At 43.5% G+C, this 20,770-nt stretch overlaps 3 protein-coding genes across 3 annotated transcripts; 1 reads left to right on the forward strand and 2 right to left on the reverse strand.

Moving 5' to 3' along the window:
* Positions 1-499: 499 nt before the first annotated feature.
* Positions 500-8,293, reverse strand: arsk (arylsulfatase family, member K). The gene is made up of 8 exons (XM_083783806.1): positions 8,090-8,293; positions 7,769-7,898; positions 7,026-7,185; positions 6,558-6,843; positions 6,110-6,281; positions 5,073-5,297; positions 3,881-4,099; positions 500-1,581 (listed from the first exon to the last, which is right to left on the reverse strand). Exons 1-8 carry the CDS (start codon positions 8,201-8,203, stop codon positions 1,307-1,309), a joined length of 1,581 nt encoding a protein of 526 aa, XP_083639932.1. The 5' UTR covers positions 8,204-8,293; the 3' UTR covers positions 500-1,306.
* LOC310872665 (N-alpha-acetyltransferase 20-like) lies at positions 2,959-3,492 on the reverse strand (the record flags this gene model as incomplete). Its single annotated transcript, XM_083784710.1, has 1 exon — positions 2,959-3,492. One exon carries the CDS (start codon positions 3,490-3,492, stop codon positions 2,959-2,961), a length of 534 nt encoding a protein of 177 aa, XP_083640836.1.
* Positions 8,294-14,167: 5,874 nt separating the features above from the next.
* On the forward strand, positions 14,168-20,764 carry arrdc3a (arrestin domain containing 3a). The gene is given in 10 exon segments (XM_083783602.1): positions 14,168-14,804; positions 17,102-17,183; positions 17,629-17,776; positions 18,552-18,654; positions 18,870-19,126; positions 19,879-19,914; positions 19,916-19,961; positions 19,964-20,041; positions 20,198-20,340; positions 20,475-20,764. Coding segments are annotated over 10 exon segments (1,242 nt in total). The 5' UTR covers positions 14,168-14,524; the 3' UTR covers positions 20,544-20,764.
* The last annotated feature ends 6 nt before the right edge of the window (positions 20,765-20,770 follow it).

Consider the following 20,770-nt stretch of genomic DNA (forward strand, 5'->3'; position numbering starts at 1 on the left):
CTGAGTGACACGGAAGTGAAAGCCTCGAATTTCAAAATAAAGGTCACTCGTGTCAATTTCTTCTTCTTTACTTTTTGTCATCCGTGCATTGCTGCCAGGCCTGCCACCTTCTGTGAAGCTCCGAAGTTTTGAAAAGGCAGTTAATAACAATGCAATAATAATAGAATATTAATACAACATATGTTCCACTCCCTCATAAGGTACATTGTGAACAGATAAAAAAAACTGATTTGCAATTAATTGTGCGATAACTTAAACTAGATAAATCATGCAATTAATCACAATTTGCATAAACCCAGCATGTTTTCCACTTTTCCACATATGTTAATAGGGGTATAAAATACTAGAACATATTAAATAAGGTACATTGTGAACAGATGTGAACAGACGTATTTGCGATTAATCGCACAATTAACTAGATACATCATGTGATTAATCGCAATTAAAATATTCAATCATTGGGCCGCACTACAAAAAATATAACAATACTTTTTTTCAATATTTTTTTTAATAAAGAACAATACATAAAAAAATATTCAGAACCAGTCTGACACAGAAATAGGAACAAGCACCAAAGAGTGGGTCTCCCAGAGTCACAAACACGATAACTATCACTGGAGAATTTAAGTCTCAGAGAGAATCAATCTCCAGTCTCTACTTCCAGTGAACGGTGTGTCTCAACTCTCAAAACACTGAAGACGTAAGATATTATAAACATGTTCTGAGGCAAACCACAACCATGATATTGTCCCATCAGTACAAATACATTAATAAAATATAACAAGCGCTCTCTCGTTGGCTCGGCGGTTTGCTCGCTTGTTAGCGACAGGAGGAACAAAGGAAAATGTCGTACGATGTCCATTGTCCAAACAAGCTGGTAACAGGTTATATGCATAGGTGCATATGGTTAAATCTTACAATATCTCTTGTTTATTTATTTATTGTGCATTATGTTTTTTGACATAGTGACAGTATCAGTGCAGCTACACCTTAGCGCACAGCCGCGGACAGAAGAAGCCGACGCCCAACGTCATTCCGGCTTTTTAGACAGCTGGTGGATGGAAAAGAAGCTCCACCCCCGTGGCTGACTGACGCGGAGGAGAGCGCTTCCGGGAATCTGTCTGTCGCGTCAGTCAGCCGCGGAGGTGGAGCTTCTTTTCCATCCACCAGCTGTCTAAAAAGCCGGAATAACGTTGGGCGTCAGCTTCTTCTGTCCGCGGCTGTGCCCCGGCCCAGTGCGAAAAACATGGGTCCGCCACCCTGTGTGTGTAAACACTGCTACAGTAGGCCTATACAGTACACAGTATTACAATGGATCCATCAGCCACTCCTCAATAGCTCTCTCATTGGCTGACGGATCTTTCTGCCAGTCCACGTGCCACCTGAGGTTGGCGACGACCCGGCTGTAGTTGGTTCCCAGACTCTGGCGCCAGGAAGTAAACTGCTGTCTGTTGTAGAGGTGAACGGCTTTGGAAACGTCTGGATAGTCTACAACGCCACGCAGTTGCCCATCAAGATGAGCCCAGACGTCAGGGAACTTGGGCAGGACGTTGTGAAGTTCTCCCTTGTCCAACGTTAGGTCTACAAATGAGAGAGGAAGCATTAATGAGTGACTTAAAGAGGCAGGTTAAATTGAATGGCTACACCCACTTTTGTTTACCTATCAGATTCTGTGACCTATCCTCATGACTGCAGTGGCAGTAGGTCACAGCATTTGAAGTGTTAACAACAGGTGGACAAACACTACAAGAAGAGGCGCAGCAGTGCAGTTTGAACACCTTGTCCACGATGAAACAGGCTGCATCCTATTACAGCCTATGGGTGGTCACTTTACTCCGCCTTTTTAATACAAATAACTAATGTGCTTAAAGATGGAGTGCCACAATTTGTTTCCTATAATGTAAGGAGGAAGGACCTTTTCCAAAAATGTGTACAGTATTTGTTAAAATCATGCTTTTATGTGGACACGCCCATGCCTGGTTTGCCTGGTGGGTGGTGATTCACCTGAACTGAAGCCGCACCCACCGCTGTAGTTGTATGATAAAGGGGGAGGGGTTAGGGGAGGGGCTGATAGTGTGATGTCACTATATTACTAGATATATTACTATTTATTTAATTGGCCCGTTTGACAAGGGTTCAGCCTCCAGGAAGAAACCCGAAATACAAAGTTAATACACCATTGCACATAAAAACGACTCCAGGGTGTCTAATGAAGTAGGCTACTGTCACCTCATAGACACTGAAAAACTTCACAAATAAATGGAATTGAAATTGAATTGATTATGAAAGAAATTGTGTTTAGTCAGCTTGATTAGTCCAACCCTGCATAAGTCACAGGTCTGTGCCGTCGTTATTCTATGCATTCCTCAGTCCTTTTAACAAACAAAAAAAGGGAGAAGTAATCCTTTTTTTTCCCAACAAGAATTAAGAACTATTCCTGTTGGTAATGACATAATTGAGCACATGTATTTCTTGCATTGAGAAGCATCAGAGAGCCACAGTACATTTTTGAGCAGTGCTAACGAACCGCTCCAATGTGTGTGTATATATATTATCCCTCCACAATTCCCATTCAAGTCAATGGCAAAATAGATTACTATGACGCTATGCAGTTGGATAGTGGGTGCAGCAGATCAACTCAAGGTGCTGCCAGACTTACTAAAGAGCTGCGCACGTTCTCAGCTGTGCGTAGCTTCTCTTTCCGGGTTTTTAGACAGCTGGTGGATGGAAAATAAGCTCCACTTCCGCGGACGACTTGCGCGACGGCCAGATTCCCGGAAACGCTCTCCTCCGCATCGGTCGTCCGCAGAGGTGGAGCTTAATTTCCATCCACCAGCTGTCTAAAAACCCGGAAAAAGAAGCTGCGCACAGCTTCTTCTGTCCGCGGCTGTCGGCCGTTTTGCGCTTAGGTGTGGAAACACTGTCATCAAGGGTTCTCACTTCACAGTGCGAGATTCATTATAGGTCTTCTGCTCTGACAGGGTGAAGCAGCGGAATGACCGACTTCTTCCTTGTGTCTCTGGACAAGGCCTTCCTCATGTCGTAGGCGTCCTCGTCGGGCTCTCCATTAGATTCCTTGTAGTACCCTGTAACCGTCCTGTAGACGCCGTAGCCTAGCCGTGTGTACATGTCCACCGCCACCCGGTTGGACACTCGCACAAACAGGTCCACAAAGAACGCGCCTTTCTTTTCCGAGGTCTCCTCCAACATGTCCATGAGCTTGGCCGCCACGCCCAGCCTCCGGAACTCGGGGGCCACGGAGAGGGCGGTGACGTGGCCGTGCCACTCCTCCCTGGCCACCGAGCCCTCCGCCTTGCCGATGATGTAGCCCATCAGTTCGCCGCCCGGGGCCTCTGCCACTATGAAGTACTCGGGCCAGTGAGCCAGGTACTGGAGGTAGAACGGGATGCCATACGTCTCCGTCAGGGGGTCCAAGTTGACGTTGTTAAATTTAAACAGGTCATCGCACGTGAACGGTCTTAATGTGGCCATCTTAGCTTGCTGCTGTACTGTATCCTATTACTGTATCCTATTTTACCTCGGCACCGGAGCAAAAAAAGGTACTTGTAAAACATTCAAGATAACATTGCAGTATATATAAATAATATTTATAACGAACTGTAACAGAACCAGCCTGTGACATCAGTCCTGTATGATGTCATCAGTCCTGTATGATGTCTTCATGATGTGTGACTCCAACGAAGCAAGCCACATTATTAGCCATTATTTTAAAAGTTAAAAGTAAGTATAAAACAAAATGTGAAAGACTTTTATGGAGGTACTTCCGTAAGTTTACTGTACTGAGCTGGCTTTATTTATTTTTATTTTATTCTGTAAAAAGATAACAATGAACGATCCGACGCCTACCGCAGGAACATACCAAAGAGCTGTGGAGGGATGCTCCGGCCGTCGCCATATGCGATGTACTTCCACCGAGCTGTTCTCAGCATGTACGTGGAGGCGTTGACGTTGCAGCCGTGGTATTCACTCAGAACCCATTCTGGACGATGGGGATCCTGGCGAGAGGTCCTGGATGCGGACAGCAGGGGAAGGAGGGAGTGACCGCTGAGGTCAGCTGGAGCTGAGATGCCCGCGACCTCTACAAGGAAAAAAGACAATGGGGTCATTGTTGTAACAGAACCAGAAACACATACAGCTTCTCTTATTCCTGGGCTTACACACTGTGACACAAGTCCAGGTGTGCCTTAGGAGTTTGTGACAACCACACATTATTATTACAATATGTCGTCTCTGTCGCATGGAAACCTCAAACTTATATTTGAAGATTCAAATTCAAAAGCATCAAAAGCAGCAGATCTACAAGCTCAAGCGGCGTCGCCTCGCGCCACGTTTCCAGCTAGCGGATCTGCTACTTTTGATGCCTGTGTGTGACTCTGTAGTATGATCAAGAAGGGCATTCATTTACGAAGAAAAGAAAAGGTTAGAATATGGAGACGTTTCTGCGGTGACAATATTATTAATAAACGATTGTAATATTTTAATATTCATATTTTCATAACGGTAATAAATCAAAATAAATTCTTGCATACTCAAAGAGGCAAATTCTATACCCTAAAAGAAAAATATTTTAACCACTTTCAACCTGGCTTTCTAGGGGATGTCATTAACCCATTTAGGCCGGACGTCAAAATTAAAAAAATGTCTTCTAAATTCTGACAGTTTTCTGAAATACCAACAGTATGTTTCTGTATCAGTGGTGCTCAATATTTCATGTCAAGGACCCCAAAAATGTTATGTAATTGGCCACCGACCCCCATCTGAAAATATGTTGTTCACGATTCTTCTAAAATAGCAGACCTACAAACTTGCCGCGCCACGAGCTTGTAGATCTGCTATTTTTCAATAGCTAAAGTATAACATAATGCTTAAAACACCAAAAGGGGTTCCCGCCCAGAATGGGTTTAAAGGTGAATATTTTACATTTAGATCGATGTAGGCCTATTTATGTAGTTATATATTTTTGCGACACATTATGATCTTGCAGATAAGTCTATGAAGGACGCTTCATTACTTGTCCACTGGTGTGCCTCAGTGTTCTTGTGCTTTCCTACCCAGTATAGTGGGATAGAGATCAACCAGGGACACGGGTTGGTCCGCCGGCAGGCCGGACACCAGCCCAGGGCCCGTGATGAGAAGGGGCACATGGGAACTACCCTCAAACATGGACATCTTGTAGTACTGCCGGTGCTCCATGGCCAGGTCTCCGTGGTCGGCCGTGAAGATCACAACGGAGTTGTTCAGAATCCCGGCGTCTCGGAGAGCTGAAATGACCTGACCTGGGGAAAGAAACGAGAAGACACAAGGACAGAGACACAGTTAAGTGCGTGAGGCTTGATTATCCACATCATGTGTGCAATTGTGTAATGTTGTGTCTTCCTCTGTAATGTATTTTTTATGCTCATTGATGTTTTATGTGTGGCTGTAGCTGGGGTGAAAGCCCAAGACAAATTTCCCTTGTGGACAATAAAGTTTACCTTGACCTTGAAGTAGTGCATGTGAGCTGCAGGTAGACATTTGACTGAATGAACAGGTGTGTGTGTGTGTGTGTGTGTGTGTGTGTGTGTGTGTGTGTGTGTGTGTGTGTGTGTGTGTGTGTGTGTGTGTGTGCACGTGCGTGTGCATGTGTGTGTGTGTGTGTACTGTGTAGACAGGATAACTAGATAATCAGTTGAATAGCTCTGTGGTTTTCAATCTTTTCAGGCCATGACTCCCCTAAAATTATCATACCGGTATTTGAACTGGGGACTCCCCCGTCCCCGCCCCCCCCCCACCCCCACCCTGACAAGATCTTAAATCAAATTGTCACTTCACTGTCATCTGGGCACACAGGCTGAGAACCACTGGCAATAAGTCATTCACAGTTCACGTGAATCGTTGCGGCAGCGGTTCTGCCAGAAACAGTATATTTGAAATGACCCAGCAGCAGATCAGTTACGGGACGCCACGCTATACGGCCGACTGCTTTCCTCAGTGTGAATCAGTGCGAGTCAAAAAGAGAGTCTCACTTAAAGAGAGTCAAAAAGGCCACTCCTTAAGTGTCCGTTTCTTTAACAACTAACAAACGACTCACCAGTGTGTCACCACTCACCTAGCATGGCGTCTGTTTCGGCACACATGGCATAGTAGAACGCCCGGATACGTCTGATGTCCTCCTCGGTGAAGTCTCCAGTACAGTTCTTGGTAAAAGAGGTGTAGTAGTCGACAGGGTGCATGGCTGACACGGGCAGCCATTTGGGAACAGAGATGAGATCAGAGGACACCTGTACAGGTAAATGTTAAGGATCAGGATCAACATGTTAATGTCATCATAATATTAACAATGCTACTAAGAATCGCATGAACTCTAGCCTCGCTATTCTGGGGAGAATATTTTGCAAAAAATGCTGTTTGACCACTCAGAATAGCCAAATGGCATTGACCACGCCTCCAGGTCTCAAGTTAAGTAATAAGACATGGTACTTAAGACACGCAAAATACAGCCCTGCGTGTGGTATACGGGCCTTAACCACTAGGCCATCGACACCCCCGGAACATACCTTTTTAAGCCAATATGGTGAAGTGCGAAACGTGGATCCGCCCGCAGTGGGACCCAGGGAGTCGGTTCTGTATGTGTGAGGCAGGTTGAGGCCCAAGTAGAGGGCGAAGGGCTGGCGCTGAGACGCCGCGGCCGTGCGGCGGATCCACCGCGTGGCTCTGTCTGTGGTCTCCCAGTCTTTGGCCATGACCCTCACTGTGGACCCGTTGCCCACGAGCTGCGTCACAGGCCTGCCCTCTTGACGCAACAGGAATCGGACGTCTCGCGTCCAGGCCTCGACTCGATTACTAGGAGGACGGTCATACAATTTACAATTTAGACATTTAGCGGGCGCCCTGGAAGTTCTCTTTGGCCTGCATTCAGACCTTGCCTACCAGCACCTCCTCCACCTGGATGTGCATGAGAAGCTATCCGTTTATATATATATATTGTTGTGATGTGAACACGCCTGGCCAATCAGGTCCTATACCTCACAGAGTGGCTCCCTGAGGTGTAGTCCAGCTTGCCCATGCTCTGGGTACGATAACCGTTCTCCTCCAACACATCCATCCAAGTGCTGGCGTTTGCTTCCAGGCATTTGTAATTGTTCCACGACTGAGTCAGGTGAACAAACAGGCCGCTCCACATGGCTAAGAAGAAACAAATAATACAAATGTGTTGCTATTATTCTGTAGCAGATGGGGAATAGAAAAGCACGGCACAGGACGCCGTATACACTGCTACAGTGTTTTGACAAATAAAGGATAATTTGATTCATGCACATAACATTAGGCCTGTCATAATTATCACATAATCGTCTAAATTATTTCTTGCATAATCGTCCACACAGCGTCCAGACGTGTTGTAAGCTTGTAGATCAACTATTTATGCTATTTTGTACATTTTTTGGAAAGAAGAAAATATAAAAAGATATTGCGTGTCAGTGATTTCTTTGTGATTATGGATCCTAAAAGGCTAACAGAAATACAAATTGTAACCTTCCAATGTCCAATGTTCAATGAAAAAACACAATTAAATCGTTAATCGCAATTATTTGTGTGGCAATTAAGCGTCAACCTAAATGTGAAATCGTGACAGCCCTATACGTAACATTAATAATCACAGACTTCATCTATATGACAGAACAAGGTATTGTGAATGAAGTCATTATTATTCTCTGATAGATGGCAGCATGCAGAACTACACTAAGCATTGTCCTACATCATACTGTACCTGCTCTGGAGGGGCAGCAGATTGGTGAGTTGGTGTAAGCATTGGTAAAGGTGGTGCCGAGTTCTCTGAGGTACTGGATGTATGGCAACTGCACAACTCTACTGCTAGGATCAAAGCTTAGTCGCCCATCCTTCATTTAGGAAAAATATAATTATTATTATACAATACATATATACCGTAGTATTATATGGTATAATCATGTTATTACATTTGTACAAATGTAGCCTACATGTTGCATGAAGGAAACAGAAAAGCACCTTTTCCCTCCAGCCCCCATATTAGCAAAATAACAATTTTAATGTACAGGGGAGAGATACTTACAAATGCATCAGACATCACCAAAACAATGTTGGGTCTGGTGGTGGTGGTATTTTGACAAATGACCTCGCCATAATTACTTTGTGTCAGTACAATCAAAGTAAACACTAGATACATCACTAGTCTACCTTCCAACCTTTACAGTTCATGTTACTTTTACTGCCATCACGCCTTCTCTGATCTAAACTTCAGAATGTAAACACACTTTTTTTTCACAGCACTGACTGGAGACTAGTGAAACACACTGCGCCAGTGTTGCCAGATTCTGCGAGAGGAATAAGCAACCATATAGTGTTTTATAAGTGTTGATGATGTTGTATTTTGGTGGTTTTTTTTGTTGATGAATTGAACACAATGGAAACAACAATTCAGGCTTTTTTTGTCTTTTTGTCTACCACGACATGCTGTTTACATTCTGACTAATAAAGTATTCAATCAATAAAAATAGAAAATAAACGCCAGGTCTATGAAAAGAAGCCCCAAAGAAGTGACAGCTGTGACAGCCTTTAACATCAAAATGTTTGACCACTAGTTTAAACAAGATAAGGAAGGAAGCCCAAACTAAGCAACTACAATTTAGTAACAAGCTCCTCCACGATAAAAAAAACTAAAAAACACACACACACACACACACACACACACACACACACACACACACACACACACACACACACACACACACACACACACACACACACACACACAGTGACACACACACACACACACACACACACACACACACACACACACACACACACACACACACACACACACACACACACACACACACACACACACACACACACACACACACACACACACACACACACACACACACACACACACACACACATAATCGCTTATAATAAGCAAACATGGCAACACTGCTTCTGCCCCATTCTAAATAGCAGCCTGATGCCAATATCCACACACTACTGCCCTCTCTTGGCTTAAAAATGATTCGTGCGCCGCACACGGCAGCAGATCGACAAGCCCACAACGAGTCACCGATGTGACACGTTGTGGGCTTGTAGATCTGCTATGTTCGGTGGCGCGACGCCGTCGTACGAGGTACGATACGTTAGTTTACTTTACCGTTACTTATTATAACGCAACGGCAATAGGGTAGGCCTATTATTATTCAAACGTATATGATTAACAACTTCGTCGTCTTCGTGCCATTTAAACAAACAGACCTGAATATCAACTGATGGGATTTGATTTATTTACCCTTTCCGAACCAACTGTCTGCAGCTGACGCTTGGTGTTTTCATATTACCCATGGTGCATCGTGACTACGAAATATACGTTTGATTGATAACTCAAATGTGACATGGATCGCGTCGTGTCACCTTGCTGTGACGACGTTGCTGTACATTAAGGACTTTGATTGAAAACGAATTAATTTTTCGGTCACAACCAGGTCACAACCGTCCCCTTGAAGAGCGTGTCGATGTGACGTGGTTATATAGGCTGTGATGAAACGTCTTCTAGCGGTTGGTCCGATGGCAGTGAGATCACAAATGATTGCTACAGTCAGTTACAAAACTCCTTGTTTCTTCTCTACCCTCTCCCACTGCCGACCTTGACCAGCCTTTTATTCACAATAGTAATACCTCTGCATCACACCGTAATACCGTATGCAGTACACAGTACACAGTACAGTACACAGTATGCTACGATGCTCAGCTTATTATTCGAAAATTCTATGAGATTACTATAGTGGTTCTCTTTTCTCTTCTCACTCACTTCTCATGAAAGGATCGATCTATGCTTAATGTGCAACATTTCTTTCCTCACGAGTAGGCTAAACAAAGTAGGGCTACAAACCAACATGCAGTAGAAAAGTGTGTAGACCAGGGTATCTGCACCTAAAGTGACAATGTAAGGACTTTAAGACCTTTTTAATACCTCCAAATGTTTTTTTTTAACTGCATCAAAAGTAGGCCTAATAAACAAACAATATTATAAAATTTGGCAAACATTGGCCAAATTGTCAAATATTAAGAAAGTAGGCCTAGTGTAGGAATAATTATTATACCGTCGCCGAGTCAAACGAAATGCAATGCCTCAACTCCTACAATTGCAAATAAGTGGTCGGGGTCGGGGGGTGGGCTCCCCAGTTCAAATATGATTAATTTGGGCCGGGGTCGAAAAGGTTGAGAACCACTGGTGTAATGTAATGTAATTAATCAACTAATCCTCAGCAGTTCTGTACCCGACCCAGTAAGACCCAGGCCTTTAAATTGAGACTTTACAGCCAGTGACACACACACAATTCAATTCAATTCAATTCAATTCAAAGGGCTTTATTGGCATGAGAAAACATACGTTTACATTGCCAAAGCAGAACGAACAATACAACAATACAACAATACAGCAATACAATCAAAACAAAAATGATGTATATTGAAGGTCAGGATCTTCAATAGATCAACTTCTATGTACCAAGATCACTCGATGCAGGTATAGTGCAGGAATATACACAATGATTAGTCTTTAGGGTGGTTGTGTTCCATTTGATATCCTTCTCCTATCACAGCAGCCCACAAATCTTGCTGCTGTGTTTGCACATTGTTGTACTTCGCCCAGCAGATATGGGAGTTTTTTTGTCATTGGTCATGTTTTCAAAATCTCCGTGTGTGGTTGTAATCTGTGGGAAGTATGTGTCTCTGATGTCTTGGTACAATGGACAGACACACACACGCACACGCACACGCACACGCACACGCACACGCACACGCACACGCACACGCACACGCACACACACACACACACACACACACACACACACACACACACACACACACACACACACACACACACACACACACACACACACGATGATGTAATTACTAAGAGGGAACGCTAGAGGGAAGCCTAAACCTGTGAATGAACCTGCACGATTGTCAACAGGTGATTAAAGGACAAAGTTATACTCTTTAACCTTATTAAATATTAATATAATATCTTGTCCTCCCTGGTCACTGGTGGGGGAGCAGTATTGCAGCTTAGTGGCTGTGAGGAGCACTCCTTCAGCAGGAAGGGTTAGGGAACTATGCACAAAAACGAATTTCACCCATCTTTCATACTTTATACTATCAATTTTCGACGCGACAAAGTTGATTCTCATTCTGAAGGGGGCTACTTACTGAACCCTCTGGTTGGTGATTAAGGAGACATGGTGACAGTTCAGAGCCCTCCTACAAATCCTACTGAATTATTGTCAGGACACCCAGATTAGAGTATCCATGTAAATGACTTACAAAGTGACTTTTATGTGTTTTATATTATTATTATTACTTAATAATTAAGCAGTAATTAATAGTTTATATATTAGGCAGTAATTCATATAGGCTATATGGCTATATGAATTACTGGTTGATAGAATGAATGCTTTGTTAGCAGTTTGCAATTAAATAATCACACCCGTGTGAAGTGAGTGGCGCTCTTATCATCATCATCATACATCATCTCATTCCGGCCAATCAGAATTTGCGTCCTCACATTTGTGTGACGCAATGTTTGTGTTTACACAAAAAAAACAAAATTGTCCATTCATTGTCAATGGCATTTAATGTTTTAAAGTTTGTGTTTACGCACACACCAAAAGCTGGGCACAGGACCCCCTCACAAAGAACACTTTGTGTGAAGTGAGGGGCACATTGCGTCCTCAGCCAATCAAATCACCACAAATGTCATTCAGGCCAATCACTTTTGGGCGTCTGCACTTCTATGACCTCACATTTTATCCTCAATATCTATACTTTGCTCAGCCAATAAAATCATCGCTATGGGGTGATCAGCCAATCAATTCATCATGTTTGTGTTCACACAAACAGACAAAGCTGGGCATAGGAGGGGCTAGCGCAAAAAACCTCACAAAACCTCACACATTCGTGGTACACACTGCAGACCCATAAAGCTGGGTATATATATTCATCAAAGTATGTCACCCAATGGCAGATCATCAAGGCTGCCTCATTTTTGTTATACTGTTCATCAATATAATCAGTCCATTAATCGGCATATATGGACTTGCAGATGCTGATGAACAGTGGTGTGTCACTCGTATAAAACATGTATTTTCAAAGCATTTTTATACATTTAGGAACTTGTGAAATGGGACATTCTGCAGAATGAGTACTTTTACTTGCAGTACTTGAAGGACTACTTCACCCACATGTTCAACTTATCTTCATATAGGTAATAGCTCCTCACTATAGCCTATAGCTTATTATAATACATGTATGCTACTATTTTGTATCTGCTCACTCTGTGGGCAGTTCAGAAACCCAACTACCAGTAACACCATCGATGGAGAATCCAAGCTAATAGAAACGGCAGGTTTTCTTGAAAGTTATCATGGAAGCCATTGTTCTCATGTTAATACATTTTTCTAAACATTTCAAAATCTTGTTTGAAGAAAAAAGAAGAAGAAAAAATAAAACTATGCCTAGTGATGATATCACTGGTAGGCATATTTCTGAAGTGTCCACACCACATCCCTCCTATGAGACACAAAAAAATTGCACCATTTTATAATGAGAATTAGTGAAGACTATGAGGATATGAAGCCTATATTTGAATGCAAATACTTTTGTTCTTGTTTACCCAAGTCAATTTTGAATACTAGACTTTATATGGAGTATTTCTACATTGTGGTATTCTTACTTTTACAAATGTGAGCACTTCTTCCACCAATGCTGATGAATAGCCTATAGTACTTACTATTCAACAGGTGTTGAGGACTTTTGTTTTAAGCCTTTGTTAGCCGGCAGGTGGCGCTTTGAGCTTCTGAGTTATGCTGCCTGTGGCGTAACAGTCAGTTTCATGTGCCAGTGTGTTGTGTGGACCATTTGAAGCTGTAGAGCTCAAACCTTGGATGCTGGGGTTTATCTATCTTTGGAAGAGCTTTTGTTCTGTTTTGTTTTGTCCTGTCTGTGTGTATGGTTGTACTGTTGTATTGTTTTGTGAACTGTATTGTACAAGGTATCTGTGTTGAGGACCCCCTCTAAAATGAGATGTGACATCTCAAGGGGCTTATCCTTTCAATAAAGGTATATATATATATATATGAGAGGATAACACCTCAGCTAATATTCACAAATAGGCCTATAGTATGATAATGTCTGATGTCCTCTGCTCTGCATCATTCAGAGTAACATGTTATCTATGGAATGCAGATAATCCCTACCTACTGCTTGACTATATTGGCCCTATGCTCGTCTGTGACCTATATCTATATAATAATACTATTATTATTATATAGCTATAGGCTACTGTTCGTGTTGAAGCTTTGCTTGGCAATGGACCTGTTTGAGGTCTACGTGTTATTCTATGACCTATATACAGTATTTTAATAAACATGTAAGACACTAGGTGGTACAGTTGGTCTATCGCGTTGGTCTATTTGCTTGCATTTTCTCAGAGCTTTGCATTGGGCACGTTGTTTGCATATTATTTTTTAATCCAGCAATGTTTTTATATAGGCCTAGATCAAATTGCTCCTTCCCATAGGCATGGCTGAATGTCCAGTGGGCAGCATATCTATATATCAGTGGTTCTCAAACCTTACAATTTCAAGACCTCTGAGAGTGTACAAATGGAAACAAATTGATACATTAAAGGGTCCATTTGGAATCCCCTCAAGGAACCATAAGGGTGTCCCTGGACCACACTTTTTGAGACCCACCGCCACCGATCTATAGCCTTTGTGTGTTGTTTTGCTGCTAATCGTGTGGATGTATCTTTTTATTTTAAACCCTTCGGTGAATCTATGTTACATATTAACACAAGCGATCCCAGTCGCACATGAACGAAGGCGTGCATTGAAATTATTTTCAGAATTTGCACCCACCACCATGCAACAACCACCGCGTCTCTCTCGCTCAGCTGTTGAACCCAACTGTGTGTCATTTCATCTGCTGCACAGTACAATACTGGTGGTGCCTCGACTGCCTCCTCCCTTCGTTCCACACAAGACGGAAGGAGGGGGCTGGCTTATTATACAGATAAAAAAGTGTTCGCGCATGCTCCGTGGGTTGTTTTTCACCAAAAAACCGTCGCTCTTAAAGTGAGCCTCGCGCAGGGAGCGCACCGTCTTTGACCGGAGACTGACGCGAGAGAGACACAGGCAGGGCGGACGATAACAGCATCCCTGTGCTGTTATTCAGCCTTCCAGTCGTCTCCAATGAACTGCACAAGAAGAGAAACGCACTGATCGTTCGTTGATGCCCTGGAACTGCTTTATTTTTGCAGGGGCAAAAAAGAAAAGAAAGGAAAGGGATACAGATCAGTGTCTGAACAACACTGGCAATCTGTATTCTTTTTTTATTTCTTAAATGAGATTATTTTTTATTACAAAGACTCTATTTTTTATTTCTTCTTACAGTCTCCTGTCCTAGGCTTTTGCCTGTCATTTTCTGTTTTGCAACCATGGTGCTAGGAAAGGTGAAGAGCTTCACCGTCAGCTACGACTGTCTGAACGACAGCAACGTGCCCGTGTTCTCCAGCGGGGACTCGGTCTCAGGGAGGGTGGTGGTGGAGGTCACCGGCGAGATCCGCGTCAAGTCGCTGAAGATCCACGCCAAGGGATTTGCGAAGGTTCGCTGGACCGAGTCGCGCAACGCGGGGTCCAACACCGCCTACACGCAGAACTACACCGAAGAAGTGGAATACCTGAACCACAAGGACATCCTGATTGGACACGAGCGAGGTAAGAAGAAACTGGTCATTTTACTTTTGTTTGTTTGTTTGTTTGGTTGCTGCTTTTGAAGGTGCTCTTCTTTGGGGTGGATGGATGGATCGTTGGGGTCAGGTTCTTTTTGGGTGATGCTTTTGTCTTGAGTGACTGAACAGTGCACACAAATGAAATGACAGGGCAGAAACAATGAAAAAATGTGAGGATTTCAACAGCATTCAAGTTTTTTATTAGTAGTCTGTACCTGAGCATGTGGTCGTATTTGACAGTGGCTTTATTAATGTAAAAGATGATCCATCCCCAAGTTGTTTGTGTCACACAGCTCCTCGAATGAATGACAGCTATAAGAGCTGCTTTTTACACATCACCACTTCTGTTTTTCAAATAAAACATGCTGTAATTACAGTATAATCTCTGCGTTTCAGTGCGCGTTGGTTTATTAGATTTATTAGAGGATTTGCGTGCAACATTTGCTGCATATGCTGGGTTGTTTGTTACAATGTAGCCCCTTTTCTTAAGTTTCCACCCATTGTTCAAAGCGGTTCAATCCTGTTCAGACTCCGGACGGGAGGGGGGGCGGAGGGACCTGCTCCCTGCTCTCCTCCGATTGGCTGAGGTGCTCGTGTGTCGCTGGTGACATCATCCTTTTTGCAGAAAAGTGACAGAAGGCTGCAACTTCGCATCTATAGAGATGGTGCTGTTTTATTAAAGCCTGATTTCTAGTCCGTAGTACGGCGGTGTTGTCGCTTTTGCCCAAGGCAACGGTTCTAGATCTGTTATTTGTGGCAAGCGACAACCGCCTAAGATGCCATATAAATACATTTAGGAAATGGACCCCCTAAAAAGCTGTAATGCAGCTCAACAGGCTTGGTGGTGGAGTAGGTTGTTAGATGCGTGCGTGCAGCTCTGCGTAAAATGCGCACATTCTTTTAGAAATGGACAGGGACTGAAATAGTAGGCCTACTGATGTATTTAATAATGAATACCGGTGGTAGGTTGCTTTGGTATAGAATTTATGTTAACGTGCTTGCTGTGGCGGTGTCTGTAACGACTTTAGGGATATCATATTTTGCCTCTTTAGCCTACATGCCAGCGTTCAATTGATGCATCCGGTGCGTCACGAATCACGATGCGCTTTAAAATGTATGATGTGATAAAAGGCCGGGTATGTACAAGTATCTAAAAAAACAATCTAAATAATGTGGGGTTTATATTTCGTGATAGAACATTAGGAACGGTCTCACGTGTGTGAATGAATGGGCTGGATTGTTCTTGCGTTGCATGCTGCATTACACGCGTCAGGGGGCCGTCCCTCCCTCTGTGCAGAGAGAGAGCCAGCCAGTGAATGCGTAATGCGTAATGAATGCGTAATGAGCATAGAGGGAGCAGACCGGCTCGGGGAAGCTGCTCGCACCGGTTTAGGCCGGTCTCCTCCTGCTGGAGTCTGCCGGTTTGACTGACAGCTCGAGAGTTGTTTACCACAAGAGAGCTCTCTGCTAAGGAGAGGAAGGGGAGGGAGGAGCGACTGTGCTGAGCTGGCAGAAAGTACAGCAGCCCTGTCGGCTGTCCGTGCGATCCTGATCTTGTATTATGCAGTCGTTGTTGCACTCGGATGATAGATGATTTGCGTAAATTGTTGATTATCCGAATATTAAATGCGCAAGCGACCCCCATAAACTGAGAATAATAAGCGATATTTTTGGAGGAGAAAATGCTAACATATACACTGTATACATTTTTAGCTTTAGTCCTCTTGTCCTGTTTTACTGCTCACTTATGTGGGGCTGACCTACGTACATTTCACTGCATTTTAAAGATACTACTTTTTTAACAAATGTGACAAATAAAGATTGATTGATTGATTGATTGTACTGCCCCGACTGACTAAACACAATCATATAGTAGTATCAATAAATATAATTATTATTCATATTACTGTACAGAATTCATAGCATTAGACATGGGTCTCTGACTACTATGTTTTTTTTATAATGAATTATTATTATATTATTATTATAATTGAATTATGACATTTTATAGCGCTTTTTCAAGTGCTCAAAGCACTTTAAAATGGTTCATTCATTCATACATTTATAGGTCTCTTGCATTGTGTGATGTTATAATGCTGATGCATGTTTAAGTAAATGTCTTTGTTTCGAACTAACACATGTGATAGTAGTACTAAAGTCGATCTATTATACTCTCTTGTCTCCCCTGCCCTGTGTTGTGATGACTTTTCAGATGCCTTCATAAAGAATATTACCCAGGTATGGTACACGCGTGTCTGGAACATTGTCCCTCTTTTCTTTCAGACGATGACAACTCCGAGGAGGGTCTCACCACTATCCATTCAGGGAGACATGAGTATGCATTCAGCCTCGAGCTTCCACAGACGTGAGTGTCTTTTCTAATTTCTGCTGCGTTCATCATCTCCTAATATACAGTGATAACGTGGATAACAAAAAATTGTCTTGTATATTGTCATCAATGTCTACGGGGCAAGCTGTGTAGATCTTGTGAGCTAGAAGGGCACTTTTTTTTATGGTGATGATCTGTATTCACTACTGCCAACTTGAAACTGCAAACTGGAACCCCTTTTGGTGTTAGCATTACGTTATGCTTTAGCTATTTAAAAATAGCAGATCTACAAGCTCATAGCGCGCGCTACGAGCTTGTAGGTCTGCTATTTTTGAAAAATCGAAGACAATTTTAGAATCTGATCTCAGGTCAGAATGGGTTAATAATGAAACTGTCAGGATGTAATAGACATTTTTAGAATCTGATCTCAGGTCAGAATGGGTTAAACGTGACCATTTATTTTATTCCTCCTGTCACACAGACCTCTGGCTACCTCTTTTGAAGGGAAACATGGCAGTGTGCGTTACTGGGTAAAGGCAGAACTCCACAGGCCATGGCTCCTGCCCATGAAGACCAAGAAGGAATTCACAGTCTTCGAACACATCGACATCAACACTCCATTGCTTCTAGTGAGTTTCTCTCCCTTCTCTCTCTCTCTCTCTCTCTCTCTTTGTTTTTCTAAAAACTAATCTTTCTAAGACAGCCTTGTGGAGTCCATGTTATTGAGTGGGTTCTTCCTGTTGGCTCAGGTTTCTGAGAAGCAAGAGTGTATTATTCTATGCACAAAAGTGTGATTTCATCCAAGGCCACAGTTTCCAAACAATATGGGTTGGATTTGGATTGAATTTGGAAAGAGTTGGCCAATGTACTTCTTCACTGCATGCTTGTTCACAATTATATGCATTCGCTTGCAGCAGGCTGGCTATGTAATTGTATAGTTGCATGTCAGCAACTGGGTTGCACGTCTTATAAAAACAATTGCCATGGGCAAATGCAAGTATATGTTGAGATGAAAGGGCTAGTTTGGACTGATGTTGATGGATGTGTGAAATTCCAGTTTGATGATATGTTAATGTAGTAAATGTGCGTGGAAACCAATTAGTTTTGCCATGAGCACAAAATTATAGGTTTATCCACTGAGTATTTAAAATGAAGAAGATAGCTAGTTCTTCCTGGTTTTGAATGATATGCCCTCAGGCAACAATATAGTTTGCAGCAGTGTCAGGAGACCAAGGTTTCAACAGACTGACTGTTGTGCACCTTTTTTATCCAGCCAAGCTTTTTGCGTTTTAAAGAATTGATTTATTTTGTGAGTTGCGGAAAAAAAAAACATTATGAAAGAATCTCCACACACTTCACTAACTTGTCTTTCATTTCGCCTTTGTTGTGTGTTTTTCTCTGCAGTCACCGCAGGCAGGCACAAAAGACAAGACACTTTGCTGCTGGTTCTGCACCTCAGGTCCCATCTCCCTAAGTGCCAAAATCGAAAGGAAGGGATACACCCCCGGTAAGCTGAGAAACATCTCAATCTATTTGCAGTGAAATTACAGCAGTTGGCAATCAATTTTGCAAGAATTATCGCACACTGTGTGATCACTGATTAAGCTCTTACTTATAGATTACAAACTGATGAAGCTTTAGTGTTGGCAGAAAAGTTTCAGACCCCCAGTAGAATTGACTGTACACAAAATTAACACTCTCTTTTCTTTTATCCCCTTGCAGGAGAGTCGATTCAGATCTTCGCCGAGATCGAGAACTGCTCCTCCCGCATGGTGGTGCCAAAAGCCGCCATCTACCAGACCCAGACGTTCTATGCCAAAGGGAAGATGAAGGAGGTGAAGCAGCTGGTGGCCAACCTGCGCGGAGAGTCCCTGTCCTCAGGCAAGACGGAGACCTGGAGCGGCAAGATGCTAAAGATCCCTCCCGTCTCCCCCTCCATCCTGGACTGCAGCATCATCCGAGTGGAGTATTCCCTCATGGTGAGTGATATGACCAAATTTAAAAACCCTATATGTTGACCAGATTCCCAGAGGCTTCATTGGATTCACAAGGGCTCTACACTAAATAATATCAATGCGGTGCATTTTGAGATGGTAGATCTCTGGTAGATTTCTGGCATTTCTATTTCGCTTTGCAGCCTCTTGCCGGTGTGTGCCTTGGTCTGTCGATGGCTAACTTAAACGCAGGATCGAAAAGAAACGTCATTAGAACGAATACCTCAGCCTGTATATCAATTGAATCAAACGGCAGCGAGGTTGGTAATCCTTACCAGTGTAGGATCAATATTTCCTAGAAAGATTGGTGTCTCCTGCGGAGGTCTGACTCAGCCAACCTTGAACCAAAGCCTGGGACTGTACCAGGTGTTCTCTGCATGCACCGTTAAGAGGATTATAGCCCAGGATATCTGAGGCAACACCTGCCCGGGAGGCACTTATGACCCCTTAACCCTGTGAACTGACCATCCCAGACAACCGGGGGCTAGGCCAGCACTGCATGAGAACTGACCCACATATGTACAGACCTGCTGCCGACCCACATTGCTCTGGCGACTTTTGTGCATCAGGTTCACAAACCACTGGTGGTTGTTCGTTTCGTGGGGTTTTTGGTGTCACTCTATAGTATACTCTTGTTTCAGTTTGACCACAGCAACATTTAGGCACCATGTCTTTTGTTATCCCAACCCAAGGTGTTTAACAGACCATAACCTCTCTCTCTCTCTCTCTCTGTGCAGGTGTACGTTGACATCCCAGGGGCCATGAACCTGTCCCTTGAACCTTCCCCTGGTCATCGGCACCATACCACTCCACCCTTTCGGCTCCGCACCTCCAGTGTCAGCAGCCAGTGCAGTATGACCATGAGCTGGCTGGGCATGGCTCTGCCTGAGAGGCCTGAAGGTAAAGCTCAGAACATACCACACACACACTCCACCCATGACCTTTTGTACAACCTGTTTAAGCAGTAGACGCTTTGGCTTTCAGTAATTATGGGGCCGTTTGATTGGAGTTCAGTGTTCTCTGGAATGCTAATCGCCGTCTGTCCTTTCTCCTCAGCCCCACCGAGCTATGCAGAGATCGCAACAGAGGAACAGAGGCAGAGCAGCCTCGAGGTTCCATCAGCCCGCGAGGAGCTAGACGGTCCTCTCTTTGCCTACATCCATGAGTTCCGCTTCCAGCCCCCTCCTCTGTACTCTGAGGTGAGCAGCAATCGTTTTGGACTGATGATCTCAAAGTCGTCGTTTTCGATCAAATAAAAAAAGCAACGTCTTCCGGTGACTAATGCTTCTCTTCTCTTCTCTCTCTCTCTCTCTCTCTCTCTCTCTCTCTCTAGATCGATCCTAACCCAGATAATGCCATCCGTGCAGAGGAGCGCAGACCTGACACCTGTCCTTCGCGCTGAAGGAAACCCCCTGAACCTTTAACCCGAAGAACTCGGGAGGAACTTGGGAAAACAAAAAACTTCCTCCAAGCTGCAAGGCTCGGCTTTGTTTATTTTTCCCCGGCGACAGCGCTTGCACTCCGCCGTCGACGTCGAGAGAAAACAAACAAACAAAATAACCAACAAACCAACCCACAAACAAAAGACTTGGGACGCTGCGTTTGGTTGGGGCGAAACTCTCCTATCAC

The sequence above is a fragment of the Protomyctophum parallelum genome (genome assembly GCF_964188405.1).
Source record: "Protomyctophum parallelum genome assembly, chromosome: 15".
Classification (NCBI taxonomy): domain Eukaryota; kingdom Metazoa; phylum Chordata; class Actinopteri; order Myctophiformes; family Myctophidae; genus Protomyctophum; species Protomyctophum parallelum.

What these genes read in the sequence shown, in the direction of transcription:
- arsk (XM_083783806.1), bottom strand. Translation starts at nt 8,203, where the DNA reads ATGTATCTAGTGTTTACTTTGATTGTACTGACACAAAGTAATTATGGC. An exon ending in TGGTGATGTCTGATGCATTT is followed by an intron (nt 7,899 to 8,089) that starts GTAAGTATCTCT and finishes TCCTAAATGAAG; the next exon opens with GATGGGCGACTAAGCTTTGA. An exon ending in CACCATATTGGCTTAAAAAG is followed by an intron (nt 6,282 to 6,557) that starts GTATGTTCCGGG and finishes TTACCTGTACAG; the next exon opens with GTGTCCTCTGATCTCATCTC.